Genomic DNA, 20,130 nt, shown 5'->3' with positions numbered 1-20,130 from the left:
GATTAAGCTATTTATTTTCATTACAATTTATAGATCCAGAGACTTACAAATATAAAATAAAAAAAAATGCAAATTTTCTTATAATTAAAACCATTCAACTAGCTTCAACTCCAAACTAGTTAAATCGACTATGTAAATGTCTCGTCTGTTAAAGTAGTACAAAGGTGAAGTAACCTTTCTTCAGTGATTAGAAACTCCAAAATTTTCTACTCCAAATAACCTTCTTCCAATCCACCTTTCATAAAATCTTTTGAAAATATATTTTTTTAGAAACAGCGAAGAAAACTTCTCCAGAAATATTTGCGTAGTCAAATGTCGATTTTAGAAACATTTCCAAAACTCTTGGAAAGTTTAACTGGAAGGACTTATCTTTAGTACACCAAATATCATTTTTACATCTAAGCAAGTAACAAAACCAAATAATATAAAGTCAGGCGGACCTGGAGAAGAGACTGATGGAATAACAAACGGACAGCAACAAATACAGTGACATCGGAAGCTGGATATTGGAATACTAGAATTTTACATCATCAGAATACCAAAGCATCCAACATCTAAGTTCTACAATAATCTATTCCTATCATCAGACATCTCAAAACATCCAGATATCTTACACTTTTACATGCTTTGTCGCACATAGCAACAACTTTTTTCATCCAAAATAATAAAATTACAAACACTGAACTTCTATTCGTAGCACAGGAAGACGCTTGAACAGCCAACGTCTTTCCTTGTTTCACAAAAATTCTTCCCTCTAACCCACCCAATATTGCAAGAACCTACATTCTTAACTTCTTGAGAAAACAATGTTAGGATGTTGCACAAGTTCCACAAAAAACAATCCGATACTAGGGAAGAATATAGTTCAGTTCACCCGCTTCCAGGGGCATCAGAAGCTGGCTTGCGATTCAGGTAGCGAATAACAGCATCCTCAACCCTGAAAATTCAAAATAATGCTCATTAATGTCTCCAAACATCACAGTGCACAATTGTGCACCATTAACAAGGGAAAAATATCTCCTATAGACAAGCTACAAACAATCATGATGAGGTCCACAAAATCTCGAATAAAAAGGTTGATGATTACACCAACCACTTATGTAGTTTTAAAAACACAATGTACCTTTTGGTTAAACTTGTCTTGGAGAAAACCCTCCTTTGCTTAGTCAGTACTAAGTTTCATTTTGAGTGATATTAAGAATTTAATGCATCTTTAACTTCTTTTATAAGTGATCCATCCATAAACCATTTGTGTTGTGCCCATATCTTAAAGGGAAGTAAGTAGGAGAAAATTTTCTTTAACAAAAAGGGAGGCAACTACAAAGGAAGTTAGTGCAATGAAACAAAACAAAAACGACATGAGCTGTCACAAAATCACATGTAACAATGATCAAAGTAATTGCAACTGAACTCTACTAGTTGTCAATTTAAGCCAGTTAAGAAGATAAATATTTGTGGGGACCTATTTATGTTATACACACTTTTATCTTGGTGAGAATTGTTGTAGCTTTACCAAGTTACTGAGACTATAAATATTAAGCTACTTCGGATGGTAATAAGCAATTTCACTTCAAGAATATACTTTTACTCAAAATGTAATGGCAAGTAAAATTTAGCGGCAGTTAAATACCATGGTTGGCTATAAAACTGAGACCGTCGCTCTTTCTCAGCATTGCGACTTGCCTCTCCTGCTACAACTTTCAGATCCTTGGTCTGGGACTCTAGAAGCGCATTAATAAACTCAATAGGAGATTGACTAAAACCAAGAAAAAAAGCCCTTCTCCTCCGATGCTCATGGATCTTCCTTATGGCACCACAAATTGCTTCATCACAAGCTTCAATCTCTTTGGTCTTCTCTGTATTGGCCAGCAGAGCATTCAGTTCCCTCTGGATAGGGAATGGCACATCAACCAATACATCATAGCACGCAGTTCCAGCAGGATTATTTCCGGAAAGTTTAATCCTGTGTTCCAAATGTATGGGTTGTGGGGGAGACAAATGGGGCGTGATCTTTTGTGTGACCGCAGTGAACTTAACCTTTCCTTCCCCAAACACTTTCTGAAGCGGAGGATCACAGTTAAAGTAAGAAGGATCGTCAGGGTTCTGCAACTTTCGAGCCTTAACATAATGCCAGATAGAAGAGATAATTCTTGCACGAGTCTCAACCTCGATACCAAGAACTTCAGTTAAAGCCGGTGAAAGTTTATATTTCTCAGGCATGTAATTCAATTCTAGTCTTAAATTAACAGTGAATTCTTGCTCTCCTTTTCTTTTGACCTCGAAACCATCCTGTGGTGCAGGCGATCTTGCAGAATCCCAGATTATAATATGGTTATCAGGATACAGTTTCTGGTCCAAGGAAATGGTGACTCTTTTGAAGAAAGTCGAAAACTTTGGATACATGGAGCTCGATTTCTGAAACATGGCAGCTTGATCAGGATCCATTCCCTCCTCCAAAATCCTTCCTACGATTTTAAGGGTCCACGTAGGCGGTTCAGCATTCGGCTTCTTAGGAACAGTACGAATCTGATTAGCAAAAGTATTAAACACATATATACGAAGCGTCTTCTGAATAGTAGGTGGATTCTTCAATGCCTCTTGGATGTCAACTTTCTTTCTTGCTAAGGCAGAATCAACCCGAGATTCAAACTCAAGGAGCTGAGTATAAAGTGCAGATTCGGGCAAAATCGCAGCCACCTTCTCGTGCAAGTGCTTCTCGGGAAGCTTCTGCTTTTTCCTTCTCGCAGCAGATGAAAGCTCCATAGTTCTCATTGGGGACACCGTGTTAGCAGCCGCGAATGCAGGTGGGCGCACCGGAGGTTTCTGAGGCATGCGTTTCGCGGAGGCACTTGCAGAACCAAAATTGCCAAGAGCATGGGCTTGGTTAAGGGACAGACCCTGAGCTTGTAATTGGGCCTGAAATTGGGCATGGGCAGCTTGTGCTTGAGCTTGAGCATGAGCTTGGACTTTAGACTGTGCTTGAGCAATGGCTTGGGCATGTGCTGCAGTGAGCTGAGATAACTGAAATGACCCGGGAAACCCGGCGGGCATCTGTTGTTGGGGTTGTGACTGGGATTGTAGGTGTGCAATTGGGTTTGAAGGAGGTGAATTGCCAAAGGAGGATGAACCTCCCATGTTCTTGTTAGGGTTATTGTTGTTGTTAACAGACATAGCTAACTAAAGCGAGCGAGCGAGCGAGCGAGCGAGCAAATTAGATGCAATGGTGTAAAGAATCTCGCATAGGCATCAAAATAGGGTATTGTTTTCAATTAACTCAAAGTACCAGTGAATTTGACTGACATAAAAATTAGGGCTTTTTATCTTCTAGTGGAAGAGGGGAAGTATGAACGCTAGAAAAAGGAGGAGTTAGATAGTGAAACTTACAGCTTGATTTTGCCAGAAAAGAGTTCGCTGTAGAAAAAGAGGGGTAGAGGAGCGTTTGCAAATCGCCGGAAAGTGATTGAAAGAGTAAATCGACCTACCCTTGGGGATCGGCGGGGCCGAAATCATTCGGGATTTGTGTTGGAATTCGAAATCCGGATTGCTGTTTGGGCTTCTCAATTGCAAGTTTAACGGGGCACCGCCCATTCCAAACAAAAGACTTATAAGCTATTTGGGCCCTGACCTATTCGGTCTGCCCCACAAATATTGTTCTTTGATTTGCAAGTTATACCGGAATTTTTTTATAAAAATAAATTAACTTGAATAACTTTTATTTTCAAGTTTAAACTTCAGTTTCACTTCGGGAGAAGAGTTTTAGAGAAGAGTCGTGTCATTATCTTTTGTCTTGTGGTTAACTTATTCCGAAATTCTTATTCCACATAAAATGTGGCAAATATAATTTCAAAATATGTGATATAAGTAATTTCGCAAAAAACTTACATCAAAATAAATTTTTTAATCAAACACAAGATAAAATAATCTCATCTATTTATCTTCAATATTATTATACTTGACCCTCGGGTGTTCATAAAAACTCGAAAAACCGAACCAAACCGACCAAAAAAATCGATACTTTTTGGTTTGGTTTGGTTTTGGTTTTGAATTTTAAAAACCGATCAAATTTGGTTTGGTTTTGGTTTTAATCAGAAAAAAACCGAACCAAACTGACTATAGGAGTAGCTATTTCAAATTTATTATTACACCTATAAATATGTATATTGTTATACAAAGTTTCAAAAAATTAATGGTAAATAGTTTGCACTTTTAATATAGTTCTTTACCTTTACATTCTAGTTTGATTGGTAGTTTTCTTTTGTTTAGTGTAAGAATTCATTTCGTGTTAAAAATAACATATTTTTAATTGAGTCCTTAAATTATTCATCACTATTTGATTCAATTATCATCACTATATCTTGATAAATAATAGATTTATCAAAGGGCAATTGATTTGATAGTGTTACATTGAAAATGTGGTCGTCGGAATATGTGTTTGGTAGTGTATGTCTTATATTTAAGAAAAAACCGACAAATAACTGAAAAAATCGAAAAACCGACATAAACCGAATCGAGAAAAACCGACTTAATTGGTTTGGTTTGGTTCTAATATTTGAAAAACCAACTTACTTGGTTTGGTTGCATTTTAGGGAAAAACCGAACCAAACCGAACCATGAACACCCCTACTCGTACAAGATAACCTAAGCTCCTAGGATCCGCAATAAACTTTCACTTGGTGACAAGTTTAGGCAAAACACTGTAATTATATCATCTTACCTATAAAATTACTACACCTTATGTCCTAAAAAGACATGTTTATACAAAATAGTGTAATAACATCATCTTACTCGTAAATTTTTACTTTTTATGTCCTAAATAGAACAGTGCAGTTGGAACTTGGAAGTTGGAAGTACGAGAATCATTACATATAGGTGGAGTTTGAAGTTTTTGAGTATGCAAGATCAGTTTTTTCTTTTTTCTAAACGTGTTTGCTTGAGGTAAGCTAACGTTTGGTTATAGATTTTTAAATTTATTTTGAAAACTGATTTGGAAGAAGTTTGGTTTGAAGATGGAAATGTGTTTGGATATCAGTTTTCAAAACATATTTCACTTTAAAAAAAAAAAAATGAAATATGACTTATACCCACAAGTTCTAAAAACTATCACAAATACCCAACAGTACCTTCACCAATAACATTCATTATCATTATCACAAATCATAGTCCTGAATATAAATAAATTTGGCACAAAATTATCATTTTTATAATGTACTACGCAATACACTATCTGTTGGACTTTAAAGGCATTGAGCTTCAAAGACTTTAAGCATTGGGTTTTAAAGCATAAGAGTGTGAATTGGAAATGGTGGGAATAAAATGGAGGGAAATGAAAATTTGAATGAAGTGAGCTTTTGACTTGCACTTTGTCCCTCATTGGTGAGGGACAACTACATTTGTGTGCTTATATATAGAATCACTACTTAAAGCTCTTAAAAGGAGTTGAAGAGAATGAACCCTCGCGTCGTCGTCGCTCGCTCGGCTTCGGCTTTGTCAAATGGTCGATAAGATTATTTTTTGGACAAAATTTATTTAATTAATTATTTAATAATTAATTAAATGTCAGATCACTGCTGAAGATTCAGAAGGATAGTTTACCTTTTCCAGAACAAACATCACACCTCTTCCAATAATTGCCTATAAATTCTGAGGCATGGCTTCGTTTTTAACACACCAAAAATATTACAGAACTTCCTTTTTCTGAAAATACTGCATTCTAATTCGCAGTATCTCTGTCACAAATTCGTAAGTGTGATTTTGCTCCGTTCTTTAAGTTTTGGTATCCTGCAGTTTGTATTGCCACTGTTGCAGGAACGTTTATTCCGTTTTATCCTGGGAGGATTTAATCCATTACCTTGGCAACGTGTGAGGGGGTTAAAATTCCTTAAGGACGCACAAGCAAATTGTGGACTCGGAATATTTCTTAATCTTTACTGTTTTTCCAATTTCTTTTATTCTTCTAACAGTTTTTCTGATTTTGTGTTTTAACACAGTAGCAACAACACTATCAGATGATCGAGAAGACGAAACAACATTGTTACAAAATAATAAATGGTGGACTATTTTATAAAATACAAAAGTTTGGGGCAATTTTTAAAAAATGTGTAATAATAATATTTTGGCCTGGTTTGGGTTTTGGGTTTTGAGAATTTGCCAAAATATGAATAAAATTTATGAACAAACATGTATTTGCCAAAAAAAATTTGGAAAAAGTTTGGCAAAATCTATGACCAAACATGTATTTTCTAAAAGTTTCAAGAAAAATAGTAAAACTGATTTTTGGAATAGTCAGTTTCTGAAAAATATAAAAATAATAATTCAAAATCTTCAAATAATAGTTTTTAAAAATTAAAATTTAGCTCGAAAAAATATTTTCACTTTAGCTGATGTCACCGGAATTATCAATTTATCAGAGTTATCATCCTATCCAAAAGGAAACATTGGCTCAGTGCCACAACCTCATCTCCAATTTCTCAAATGGCAGTGTCATCCATAGCCAATCTCTTCTCCTTCTTCACCCCCTCCAAACCCCCACCCCCCAAAGCTTCCCCCCTCCAATTCTCTCTTCCCTCTGCTGATTCCCTCTCTTCTTCAACACCTATCAACAATCACAAATACCCGTTGTCACTATCGTGTTCTAATTCTGATGTTACGGCCGTCGTTTGCCCCTCACTTGCAAATGCAAACACCCTTTACTTCAGGTCGGGGTACAATGTTCAGGTAATTGTGGATGATAATGAGCACGAAGAGAAGCTTGTCGGACGGTTTCGTAGGGAGGTTATGCGAGCTGGAGTCATACAGGAATGCAAGCGTAGGAGATATTTCGAGAACAAGCACGACAAATTGAAGCGCAAGTCACGTGAGGCTGCTAAACGCAACCGCAAGAGGTGGTTCTCTTATACCCTTTCCCCCCCCCCCCCCCCCATTTTGCCTTTCAAATCCGTGTTTGTCTCCTTTGTTCTTTTGCTTTTCTTCTCCATTAATTAACAAGAAATGTTCAATGCTACTTTTTATCGGAGTTGGGTATTTTTGCTAGAACGGTAAGTAATTGAAGTAGGTTTAGTCCTTCTGGTTAGTTGAATGTGCTAATGGTATTAATTCAAATCTATCAACTACCTCTATTTGGGCCACAATTCGAATCATTAAGTTGTGTTGGATATCTCACATCGGTGGGGTGTTGATCCTTTGGTCGCCTTATATGGTGTTGGGCAATCCTCTCTTCTTGAGCTAGCTTTTGGGGTTGCGTTAGGCCCAAAGTTCATTTTTTTTATCATGAATCATAGCCAGGTTTTCCCAATTCTTGTTTCGCCCGATGTTGGGTCTCCATATTATGCTTTCTATGCTCCTGTTGCCCGGCCTGGGCGTGGGGATGTTGGATATCCTACATTGGTGGAGTGTTGGTCCTTTGGTCTCCTTATATGGTCTTGGGCTATGTTGCTCGGACTCTCTGAAAATATCGTCGGATCCGTGTCGGATCCTCCAGAAGTAGTGTATTTTCGGAGGATCCGACATGGGTACGGCAGCATTTTGAAGAGTCCTTAGGTCTTGGGCAATCCTCACCTCTTGAGCTAGCTTTTGGGATTGAGTTACGCCCGAAGTCTGTTTCTTTATCAAGCTGTCTTGTGTTCTATCAAAGTGTCACAGCCCAAGCCCATGGTGCTTATCTGCTTTGGATGATAGACCTCACAGATTTGTCCAATAGGCTACGCCATCATTGAGCCCTAAGCATGCCTACCGTGTGAACTTGCACTTTGTCTTATATAGCACATCACTTTTCTCTACTCTTCCGATGAGATTTGCCTGAGGTATCATGTGCACCCCTTTTGTGAGGCTTGTCAACCTACTTTTGACCTATCCTCATCAGTCTACCTTTGTCATGGGCGTCACATGAAGTCTCTTATGTCATAACTATAAAGCTAACCTAATAGTCTCAGCAGTTATAAAGCTTCAAATTGGTATTGCCAGTCAAATTAGAAGGCCTCAATATTATGTCCGTGGCAGTAGAAGCAAATTCTGCTAGCTCCTTGTTATATCTAAATTATAGTAGGTTGTCTTAGCTTCAAAAGCCTGGTCTTTATAATAAAGTGTTGTGATTTCAAGCTTGAAAGAGAAGCAGGCTATGCGTCCTTTGTTAATTGGCTTTTGTTTCCTTGGTTGCTAGTTTTGTCATCCACAAAATGTCGAATTGCTGATTTGTCGAGCTAGTGATTTAGAATGAGACTTTGATCCATCAACCATTTAATATCAACCATTTCTAATTTTATGGTTTAGAAGATATTCAGAAATTACGATCATGATCCACCTGTCGAATTTCTTTGATAATTAACTTAACTGGAAACTTTATAACATCCATTTTGAATTACTATTATAATTTTCTATCATTCTTACGTCTCTTTTATTGGAATAGACGTGGCCCACCAAGAAATTTCTCAGATGATAAGCAAGAGGCATCTAAGAACAAGAGGGATGACGAAGGGGAAGATAACTGGGAACTTCCTGATGGAGGTCTTCCCTATTGATTTTATTGTAGTTTCTTTTTCCTTTTTTTTTTGGGGGGTCATGTAGAAATGTGGTTTATTTCCACTTTGGAGAGAATCTATTCATGTAATTTCCCATGGGAATCATTTTCCTTGATTTTTCCAACTGCATTTACCTGATTCCTTTGATACTATATGGTAATGAGAGCTGCTGTGTTCTTTTGCCTAATCAGAATGAGCTCATAAAGTGTTCTACTATTTATATTTTTTTTGGTCATCTTCTCATTGTACACTGCAGAATGTATGTGTAACATGCATATTGTCCAACGCAAGAGCTTTTAGAAAGGACAAGAATGCTCATATGAAGCAGAGTTCTGCTAGTCAGAGAAATGACAACAACAAGACTAAATTAGGTGGTCGGTTGAACAAGATGTGAACTGCACATAGTGTTTTTTGCGTGTTAATATCCTTTTGGGCGTCCAGAAGGTTAGACGGCTACCCTAATATTAATAAATCAACTTTTCGTTTCAAACCTATTTTATTAAGTAATTATGTGTGGTGGTTCAAAGTCAATCTCACAAGATCCCTGACGGTTTAGTATATGCCATTACAATGACCATAAGGGGAATCAAAGAAAAAGACCACGTACAATCACGTTGCCAATTTAAATAACAAAAGGAATATATTTAATTGTTTTGAACAAGGAAGAGATCTAGTTTTAAAACTAAATGGAGGGTATTCTAATTATTGGCGTGTTTCAGCAAGCTCTAAGACGCCATAGACAATGTCATTATGTGGCAAGAGATAAAGTGCCTTGGCAATTAAACCACCATTATTATTTGTATAAACATGTTTTTAATTTATTCCAACGACTTTGGATAGACATCTTTAATCAACTTCTATTTTTATATGCAAATATATCTTCTCTAATTCTTGTGGTATTACAAGAAACTGGAATTTTCCAGCCACAAACTAAACTGAGATTAGGATAGTAGTGGGGATTGCTAACGTAGCCGTCCAAAAGGATAGACATCTACTACTATTTTTTAACAAGGAAATAAAATAAAATTTTGTGGTAGTCGATACAGCCTTGTAAACATATCATTCCATTGATAAAAAAATAAAGATAAAATGACCGACATATCCAGGTCCAGATCCGAGTGAAAAGGAAATAATCAATAATTCGCGACTCGACTTTGTTCAATATTCCGATTATTGCAAGTCGCAACTCACAAAACACAAATTATGATGAGGCCTCTCTTTTCTCTGTTCATATTCTTAAGCTGGGAATATATATATATATATATATATACACACACACATAATTGTGCTAAAACAATTTTGAAACCACCTTGACGCTACAGTAAAGCTTTCATTGTGTTAAAGGAGATTTAACAATTTATATAAATACAAAATATTATTTTATCTTATTTGTTCAACATATTTTTTCAATGACAAGAATTTAATTGAAGCCCTTTCACTCGTTACATGCATAGCTCTGCCCCTACCCATTTTTTTTTTGGTAAACTGGATAATTATATAAGTATAATAAAAAATAGTTACACTATTGTTTGAGAGCTACTTCTCTCTAGAGTTGCATTGTCATTGTTTTGCATTATAATGGGATTTTCCCTCATTTAGCATCCTTATAACTTGTTTAGAATCAATGCAAATTTGTAGAGGTGTGAAGTTGTGGTCAATGGCTATTTTTAGTGTTGATACCCAATTTTGCCCTCATATTTTTCAAAATATATATACACTCCCAAAATAGCATGTTTGCATCATTATTTAGTTTACAAACCTATACAAGCATTTTCTATAATTTTCCATAATTTTTGAAGCTCAAAATTAATTTCTTTTACATTTTTTTACTATATAAATATATAATAATTATCCCTCAAATTATTTGTGATGAATTAATCGTCCAATTTATTATTTACAGCCACATGTATATTTTATAACATTTTACTTCATTTTTTCTATAATTACATTTGCATTTTTTATGCTAATTATACAATTTTGCAGTAATAGCCTATATTCATACACAAATGCTCTTTATCTATATTATTTGTGTCTAAATAGCATTTATATTATAATTCTAAATTATTATGTTAAATCATTTTAGTGCATAAAAAATATTTTTTATTTATTTATTAAGTATTTTTGTAAATTATTTTGATAAATTGTGTGTATTTAAATGTCTGGCCCAAACTTTGAAAGCCAATTTCCGGACCAATATCAGACCAATAACCCCAAAACACAAACCATACCCAACCCGGTTGGACCCCTTTTAAATAACCCGCCCCACTTCCCTTTTGATCCTGGCCTTTGATCTCAAATGATCAACGGCCCATAATAAACCAACGCATCTTCTTATATCTCCATAGCCCAAACCCTAGCCCATTCCTCCTAAATCGCCGCCCCTAAACTCTCTCAGCCTTCCCTTCATCTCCCAAACCTAAACCCTAGCCGACCATAGAGATTTTTACCTGTTCCTTCCTTATACGCGTCCATACGCGGATTTACTTGCCTTTTCTTGTTACCATTACTCGTTTTATGGTAACTTCCGTTACCACTTCGCTTATGGCAAGCCAGATTTGGTTTTGATTCTTGGTTCTGGGTACGAGTGTGGTTATACACACTTAAAAAGAGAAATTTCTTTTGTATATGGTATATGTCCATTGATTCTGTCGTGATTGAGGCTTGTGAACGATTTACCCTAAATCCGACTCCAATTTGGGTTTGCTTGACTTCTCCTAAATTAATTCTGGATCAATTTCGCATGCTATTCTTTCCTTTTTATGGTTGATTGACCGTTTTTCCTTGTTTATGCGTGTAATTTTGCTACTATATAAACCCCTCCCATTCCCTTCTGGGACATACTTTAATCGTTAAGTTTCACTAAAAAACTAAAGGTTTTCACGCTGTTATTCTCTTGTTCTACACTTTAGATCTTGGCCGGATGAAAGCCAAGGCCACCGGGATTCTATTTTCGACCTTCCTTGGTGTGAGCACTGCCCTGGATTCCTCTCAAGCCCTTGGGAACTTTGACGTATTAAGGTCCTAGGTTATACTGCTCTTCGTTGACATCCAGAGTGTTGTAAATTCCGTTCTTTCTTGTTTATCTATTTGTCAGTCGGTAACTGGTGAGTTCTTTAGCCTTTGCAATATTCATTCTTTTGTGTTCATGATTTGCATATTCACACCTCTAATATTTCATAACCTAATGTGTTTCTAGACTATCTCTATATGACCTTGTTAGCATCGAATATGTTTTGCAATCTGAAACTCTTTAGCACTTACTTATGGATAAATGGCCAGTTCTGAGATGTGTATATGCTTAATTCGAACAATTTAGGTTGTTTGAAGTTCGATACTTTGAATGTTTACATGGGTCATATGGCATCAGTTTGTTTCCTGCTTTGTCCTGGGTCTCTATAGTGATTGACTTGTATCTATAATGTGTCCTAATCTATGTTAAGACCTTCCCCGTAGATATAATTTGCTCCTATGATTATTTTCATCACTCAGTATGTCTTAAGCATGCCCAACTCTGTACTTCCTAGCAATTACTTGGGACCTTTTAGAATAGCTTCTTAATTTGTGTTTCCCTATAATGTGTGACACTGTCTTGCCTTATTGGTGTGAGTTGTTCTGTTTAACTTCTGGTGTTCAGCATAATTTGGCCCCTAGGCTTTGAACATGTTAAGTTAGTACTCTTTTGGCATAGTGCACTTTTGTATATTAGTCTTGTAATCCCAGAAGTCATAATCTCCCTGCTTCCTACAAACGTTCTCTGCCCCAATATGCTAAGTGTGAATTTGTGTATCCACCTGTCTTTTGAGTTTTGTTTTCCTGGTATGTTCATTGTGTAATCAACTCTGCAATGTTTGTTTCTGAAATGCAAATGTACCTCTTCAAATCCTACTATTTGACCACTATTCTCTCACTCTCATTGATTACCTATACTACTCTGAACCTATAACTCTTGACCGGCTGAAAGCCAAGGCCACTAAGGTTCTCTCTTTGACCTTCCTGGTGTGAGCACTGCTCGGGGTCCATTTGAGACCCTTGTGAACTCTGATACACTAGGGCTTGAGGTTATTTGGCCATTTTCTTTACTACTGAGATCTGAGTTATCTCTAACACTCAGTTATGTCCTTCTTTCTATCTACTGAATGTGCAAATTGACTTGTTTTCAATATCTGGATCATATGATCAATCCATGGCTATTTGGTTTGGTTTGGTTTGAGTTCTTCTATGGTTTCTGGGCTATGTGGACGGATATAGTCCCTATTGAGATCTGGGTGTGGTAATTGATTAGAGCCGTCAAAATGTGCTTGGTCCGTAAGGCCAGCCCAACCCAGCCCGCTATTTGGGTAGGGCTGGGTTGGAATTTTTTTTGCCCATTTAAAACCGAGGCTTATAGGCCCGGCCAAAGTCAGCCCGCTGGCCCTTGAGGCTTGACCGAGGCTGGGGCTGGGCCGGCCCGTGGCCAAAAATTAATTAAATTCAAATTTAAATATTTTAAAAAAGTAAAAAAAAAATATTAACTATAATCCCTATTTTCCAACCTTAGATTGCTCATTTACCCTTCAATATCAACTAGAATTTATACTTTTGACATGCATGTAGTATGACAAGATTAGGTTTTCTTTTGCTTAATTAACAACGAACGAGGAAAGTTTTAAGTGGACAATAATAATTTTTTTCAAAAGAAAATATTACTATAATTGTCAATAATCATTTTGTTTACTTTAATATATTATTAATTATTAAATTGCTCTTCTGTATAGAAAAAAGTCAAGTTTTAATACCCAAAGAAAATTGACAACACTAGCAAATTTCAAGAATTTTATGGACTATAATGATGGAATCAACAAATAATGTTAAACCTAAATTAAAAAACCTTAACATATAAACTTATAGAAGGAATTCCTGAACCTAAGGAAAGTGAAAGAGAAGTACTAAAAAAAATATTCATGTAATATTAAAAAAAGAAGAGCTAGAGATATAGAGAATTTACATTTCAATGACGAGATTCCTTGTCAAATATCAAGATTCTCGTACATTCTAAATAAACAGAAGTCGTTCTTATGATTAAGAGATTATGTCACGAAAAAAATTCTAAAGATTTGAAAAAATATTTTTTTCTAAAAAATTGAAGGGCCGGCCCGCCCTAGCCCGCGACCCTCTTAGGGCTGGGCTAGGCTGGCTATTTTAAGTCCCGTGTAGATGGAGGGCCGGCCCATCCTAGCCCACTAAATTTAAAAGCCCACGAGGCTTGGGCTGGGTTAGCCCATTTTGATAGCTCCATAATTGATGGAGAAAAGAGTTTAGTTGAAGGCCTGGCAGTGCTGGGTATCTCTTTGGGCCTGTCTTAGGCCTACTGTTATTGCTTGTACCACTGTTGTAATTATATTCACTATTGAGCATGTAATAATTCTGTAATAAACAATTGGGGGTGTTAGTAAAATTGAAAAATGGGTATATCTTAATACTTGCATGAAAAGGGATAGAAAGCATGTCTATAGGATTTATGTGATTATTTGCTATCCGACCAGCTATGTGTATCATTTAAGGCTCTTTATGAACTATTAGAGATCATGTCATTAGGGGAATCACACACTCACGCAGCTAGCATCATATCGAAGCATCAGTGCTTTATCTATTCTTGTGTCTACTGCTATGTGTCACTAGATAGCATGCCTATAGGGAATAAATGCTAATAACAACCCTTCAATCTGCATCATGCTCAATAGATATCATGCCTATAGGATTTTAACTACTTAATTGGCTATTGCATCATATTGTCCATCTAGAAAGCTTGCCTTTAAGGAGCTAAATATATATACGAAATGAGTTTCAATCGCCAATCTTTAGAAATCATGCCTATAGGATATCACTACTCGCTCTAAGGTACTAATTACTGGACTCTTTAAACACTGTTTCATTTTTATCAACGCGATTATTAAGAAGCATAAGTAATTATGAGCATTTCCAATAAGTTTTATTGTCCCTTACTGTGTAACCACTTAGAGATCATGCCTATAGATTTATTAACTTAAAATTTGTAATAAGCAGTATCAGGTAATCACAAGCTGGTAACTTAAAAATCATAGGTCTAAAAATGGCCTGCACATCTGAATCAGATCATATAGAAGCCACGTCTATGCGCTTAACGACTTCAATTTCCCTCAATTCCGGAACTGCCTAATGCCTAACGTAGGAATCTGTTTGCATGCATTTGTTGTCTAATTGTGGAGGCTAACTTGAGCATTTAACTGCCTATATGTGAAGTCTAACATGTTTTGTATGTCGCCTAGTTTTGACATTTTCTGAGCAGCCTAAGTCAAGTCTAGAACCACCAAAAGTACAGGTCCAATGCCTCCTGGACCATAGGAATAGGACGGGTAGCGCTCGCCTAAGGCACGATTTAGAATCAGCTAGTGTGCTTTAGGTAATAACTTAAAGATAGTAATTGGGTAGTAGGAGATGATAGTCTGTGCCCGCTGAATAAAATGAGTAACAACCCATCTTGAGGGAGTTACGAAGTATTATTTATGTTACACGGGGTGATCCTTTAGGCTAAAAAACTTAGGACCCCCCCCCCAATCTTATTCCTATTTATCTATGAGTCAAGTGTTTGTATTTAAAGTCTTTTGATAATAAAACTTCCCAAACTTCTTGCTTTCTATGTCTTTGTGTATCTGACTAATTCATGTAATTCAAGTTTGGCCGTGACCCACAGTTGTGGACCTAGAAGAGTGCCTAACACCTTCTCTTCAAGGTAATTGCGAGCCCTTACCCGATCTTTGGTGATGCAAACTAGTCAAACTTGAGTCACTTGCAAATAGGTGACCTAACGCACCTTAAAAATTGTTAGATGGCGACTCTTCTCCTTTAACACTCTACCCTTTCTTTAAAAGAGTTGTCAATGTCGAAACCCGATTTCGCGAGAAAAAGGGGCGCGGTATTGAGGCCCTGCCAAAGTGCATGGAATTCAGCCTCTATACTAATAGTATGTGGTAAGCCCCTTATGTATAGCACCCAATCACCCCTGTTGTTCCTGAAGACACCCCTAGCCCCTCATACTCTTGTTTTGTGGCAAACAGCCCCATCTGTGTTTAGCTTATAGGAGCCAGGCTCCCATTTAATATGTATTGCAGTGCTTTCCCCTTTTTCCCTGTGATGGACATCTACATGATAGTATTCCGTAGCCCTATCAATGGTTTGTTTATTACAGGTGAAGTTCTTCTTCTTCTCAAAAACATTATTGTTCCTTGTGAGCCATATGCTCCAAAAGCAGAAAGGTAGAAGGGATTTCCAATCGATAGCAACATTGAAGCGCATGTTCTTGACCTTGTGCCATGTTTTCTCCCAGTGAACCATTGAAAACACAAGGAGTGGATGACGAACCTGGTTTGTACACTCTTGTATTAGGGACAGCCAGAATGTTTTTGCATTTATGCATTCAAAGAAGATGTGGTTTATATCTTCCACCCTAGAGGAGCAGAAATAGCATATTGGCTTACATTTAAGCCTATGCTATTTTGGTGCTTAGAAGTGGGAAGTCTGTTGTATTGCATCATCCAAGTGAATTTTTTTTTCTTATTAGGGACTTTTAGCTTCCAAATCTAGTCAAAGGAGTCATCTTGGCTAATACTGGGGTTTAGCTCAGAACTAATGAGGTTGTAGGCTGATTTGGAGCTAAAAAGCCCATTTCCATTGAGGTTCCAGATGTTTATCCTCAGAGCTGCTAGAAACAAGGATGAAAGTGGAGTGTATAACACTTCTAATATCCATGGGGATGGGATAGTGAATAGTATCAAGGTTCCATTCCCCATTGTGGATGATAGAGCTTATCTTTAGGGTCAAGTTAGAGTTGTGCCAAGGCCCATGGAGGATTGAGTTAAGGTGTTGCATATTGAGGATCCAGTTGTCAGCAAAGAAGTTGACTCTATCCCTTTTATGGACAACCCATCTATAGGCCTTAATACAAACCTTCCAACCTTCTTGAATACATTGCCAAGTCCTAGTCTTAGGTTTAGTTCTAACATGGTTACCACTATAGTGCTTCCCCATTAGGACCCTAGCCCACATTGTGTCCGTGTTCTGGTATAACCTTCAAGCTAGACTAGTTAGGCTGGCTCTGTTTTTCATCCGGGCTCTCTGAAGACCAAGACCCCCCTGTTCTTTGGCTTAGTAATTGTATCCTACTTGATCATGTGCAGTTTCCTTTTCTAAGTTGTTGTGCCCCATATAAAGTTCCATTGGATTTTATCTATCTGGTTGGTGATGTGGGAGGGCAGCTTTATATAATTTATCACATGACTGGGGATGCTTCCTAGGCTTGCTTTTGCCAAGGTTGTACGGCCAACCATGTTTAACATCTTTGTTTTCCAGCCAGCCAGCCTAGTATTCATGCTATCAATAATGAATTCAAAGTCTCTATTGGTAGGCCTTTTGTGGAAAACGGGGAAACTTAGATACTTATCTTATTCACAACTTTTCCTAATCTCTAGCAATGAGCTACAACTATTAGCCCAATCCTTTTTGCAATTGACTGAGAAGACAACCTTGGATTTCTGGAAGTTAAACTTTTGGCCTGAGGCATTGTTAAACTCTTCTAAGGCTGCCAAGATAGCATCATAGTTCTTCTTATTGGCTCTACCAAAGAGTGTGAGATCATCAGCAAAGAAACTGTGGGAAATTTTTAGGCCATTCCTGCTGATGGTAATTGGAAGCTAGTCCTTTCTCATGACTGCTTGGTTAGTATTCCTCGAGAGACTTTATATGCAAATAATGAATAGATAGGGGGAGATTGGGTCACCCTGCCGAATTCCTCTAGTAGGGTCGAAAGGCTCAGTTTGGCTCCCATTCACTGGGATGGATATGGAACTAGAAGAGATGTAGGAGAGGATCAGATTGATCAGTTTAGGTAGAAACTCAAAGAACATTAGGGAGTCCTTAATGAAAGACCACTCAAGTCTGTCAAAGGCTTTCTCTAAATCTATCTTTAGGAACATGTTAGCATTCTTACCTTTCATCTTTTGGAAGTGGGTGATCTATTCCCGAACAATTATGGCATTATCAGCAGCCCTCCTTTTAGATAGGAAACTGGCCTGTGTGGGTCCAATTATGGTATGGAGTAAGGGCTTTATCCTATTCACTATAATCTTAGTGACAAGTTTGTACATTATATTACACAATCCAATTGGTCTAATACTCTTAAGCATAGTAGCATTTTGGCATTTAGGAATCAAGCATAGAAGGGTCCTATTAACTTCAAGGGGCATGGTGGAAGTGGTGAATACTTTCTGACAAAAGTTGTTGACTTGTTAGATAGGATGTTCCTGTATTTTTGGTAGAAAAAAGGGTGCAGCCCATCAGGCCCAGGTGCCTTAAAAGGTTTGAAACGATCCATGGCCTTCTTGATTTTAGAGTACCTAAGAGGTTGATCAAGGGATGCTCTCATGCTATCAATAAGGACTAGTGGAGTGTCCTCACATCAGTTGCTTTTGTAGGTAAATGAGGCATGAGATGTGGTGAAAAGGTTTGCAAAGTAGCCTCTGGTGGTTTTTTGATGAGGTGGGGATCTTTGATTTGATTACCTACTTCATCTGTTAAGCTTAGGATCTTATCTCTCCTTCTTCTATTAGTGGTAGTGGTGTGAAAGAATCTAGTGTTTGCATCTCCTTCACACAACCAGCTAATTCTGGATTTGAGCTTCCAAAAATCCTCCTCATTCTTAAGGATAGTTGAGAACTCAGCTTTGAGGTTAGATTCTAAGTCCTGGAGGTAGGTGCTGAAAGGATATGCATTAGATCTTTGGATGCCATTAAGCCTAGCAAAAATATGTTTCTTCTTGTGGAAGATGTTTCTAAAGAAGTACCTATTCCAGGTGGTCACAGTAGCTTTAAAAGTGTTTGTGTCTCCCAAAAGATCATTTGTGGAGTGGAAGTTGTTTGAACAATGGAGGGGAATTTAGGGTGACTACACCACATAAACTCAAATCTAAAGGGCCTGCTATGATCATTGTACTGTTGACTAGTAATGGTGAGGAGTAATGGGTAGTGGTCAGAGTGGGTCCTAGGGAGGTGGGTTACTGTTGATTCAGGGTATGACTTAATCCAGTCATCAGTGACAAAACACCTATCCAGCGTTTCTAGGATAAGGTCTTGCATGTTAGTGTATCTTTTATTAGACCAAGTGTATTTAGAGTCCTTGAAGCCTAGGTCAATTAGTCTACATTGGTTCAAACAGTTCCAAAAATGATTGTTTCTACTATTATTAATATTGTTGCCTCCAAATTTGTCTCTGGCTTTTAGGACTTCATTGAAGTCTCCTCCTACAAGGTCAGCTACCTTTATAACAGAGTCCATGTCCTCAAGGGACTTCCATAATCTTATTCTATCATGAATGTGATTACTAGGATAAATAGCAGAGAATAGCCATTTAGAGTCATCAGGGGTTACCTTAACCATGACATGTACACCCTGGGGTGTGGTACAGACTTTCTCTAGCTTCACTAGGTTATCCTTCCATATAACATCAATACCCCAGATTGCCCTATGGCAAGGGATTGAAATTGGGCTGTGGACTGGAGCTCTGCAGTCAGGTGCGTATGGTCAGCCATTCTTGTCAAAGGAGAAAAAGAACAACAGGGTTGTGCAGCTTGACCATGAAGACACAATGCCTGCGAAATGCAGCACTGTTGGCTCCCCTCGCATTCCATATTATGAAATTCATCAGCAATGAGTTTTGAGATGGGGCTTTCCTCTTGAGGCCCTTCCCTTTTCCCACATGGTTCGCTTTCACTCTTCCCAACATAGGGCTTAGGGCCACTATCGAGTTCCCTGAGTTTGGAGATGAGGGAAATGTTAAAGGTGTTAGCTAAACAAAATTGTCCACTTTTAAGCCCTAAAAAGAAATAGTTTGGAACAAAAAAAAGGCTTGAAGAGGCATCGACTAACTACACATGCACTTTATGTAAGCGATGCAATAATGTTCTAATTAATACCGTTTGGTGGCTGTTGGATTTCACGCTGGGATGTTTAAGCTCTTTGCTCGATCTTGAAGGATTGGCACTCAGTTTTACTTCACAACTTAGAGGGTGCGGTTGATTTTCCTCAGGCAATTGATTGCCTCTATTGAGAGAGGTGTAGTCGGAGAGGGTGTAGGGATGGTTAGACTGCGGGTTTGGGATAGAACTGGGCTGGGTCGCTGAGGGTGAAAGGTGGCCCATATTATCAAAAAAAATTGGGTTTGTCAGAGCATAATTACCCAAATCGGGGGAGGGGGGGCTTCTGACTTGGGGAGATTACTTGATTTGGGGGTAGGGAGGGAGGGAAGGGGGAGGGGCAGTTCGCTAAGATTTGGGTGGGCTCCACCTTTTCCCCTTCTCCTAAACAGGCAGCTTTAGTAGGATTTTGGGGGAATCCCATTTTCCCAAAAAAAGGATCTTTCATCATTAGATCAGAGGCGTGTAATTGCCTTTTTAACCAGTGTATGTTTGCTGTGGGCTAGCGCGTGCGTTTCCCGTGGCAGTGTTAGGTAGGGGTGTACATGGACCGGGTTGGTTTGGTTTTTATCAAAATCAAACCAAACCAACTATATCGGTTTGGATTGGTTCGGTTTTCTCGGGTTTTTCGGGTTT

The 20,130-nt window shown here is 37.8% G+C and overlaps 2 protein-coding genes across 2 annotated transcripts; one reads left to right on the top strand and one right to left on the bottom strand.

Annotated features, from left to right (window-relative positions):
• Window positions 1–458: 458 nt before the first annotated feature.
• Window positions 459–3,593, bottom strand: LOC109215325 (SWI/SNF complex component SNF12 homolog). Its single transcript, XM_019379366.1, has 2 exons — window positions 1,631–3,593; window positions 459–937 (listed from the first exon to the last, which is right to left on the bottom strand). The coding sequence occupies exons 1-2, from the start codon at window positions 3,169–3,171 to the stop codon at window positions 871–873; spliced, it is 1,608 nt and encodes a 535-aa protein (XP_019234911.1). The 5' UTR covers window positions 3,172–3,593; the 3' UTR covers window positions 459–870.
• A 2,827-nt stretch (window positions 3,594–6,420) lies between these two features.
• LOC109215327 lies at window positions 6,421–8,700 on the top strand. The gene is made up of 2 exons (XM_019379368.1): window positions 6,421–6,881; window positions 8,402–8,700. The coding sequence occupies exons 1-2, from the start codon at window positions 6,472–6,474 to the stop codon at window positions 8,511–8,513; spliced, it is 522 nt and encodes a 173-aa protein (XP_019234913.1). The 5' UTR covers window positions 6,421–6,471; the 3' UTR covers window positions 8,514–8,700.
• Window positions 8,701–20,130: the final 11,430 nt, after the last annotated feature.

The sequence above is a fragment of the Nicotiana attenuata genome, unplaced genomic scaffold (genome assembly GCF_001879085.1).
Source record: "Nicotiana attenuata strain UT unplaced genomic scaffold, NIATTr2, whole genome shotgun sequence".
Classification (NCBI taxonomy): Eukaryota; Viridiplantae; Streptophyta; class Magnoliopsida; order Solanales; family Solanaceae; genus Nicotiana; species Nicotiana attenuata.
The sequence above is the reverse complement of the archived record's forward strand: the minus strand, read 5'-3'. Positions and strand labels throughout refer to the sequence as shown.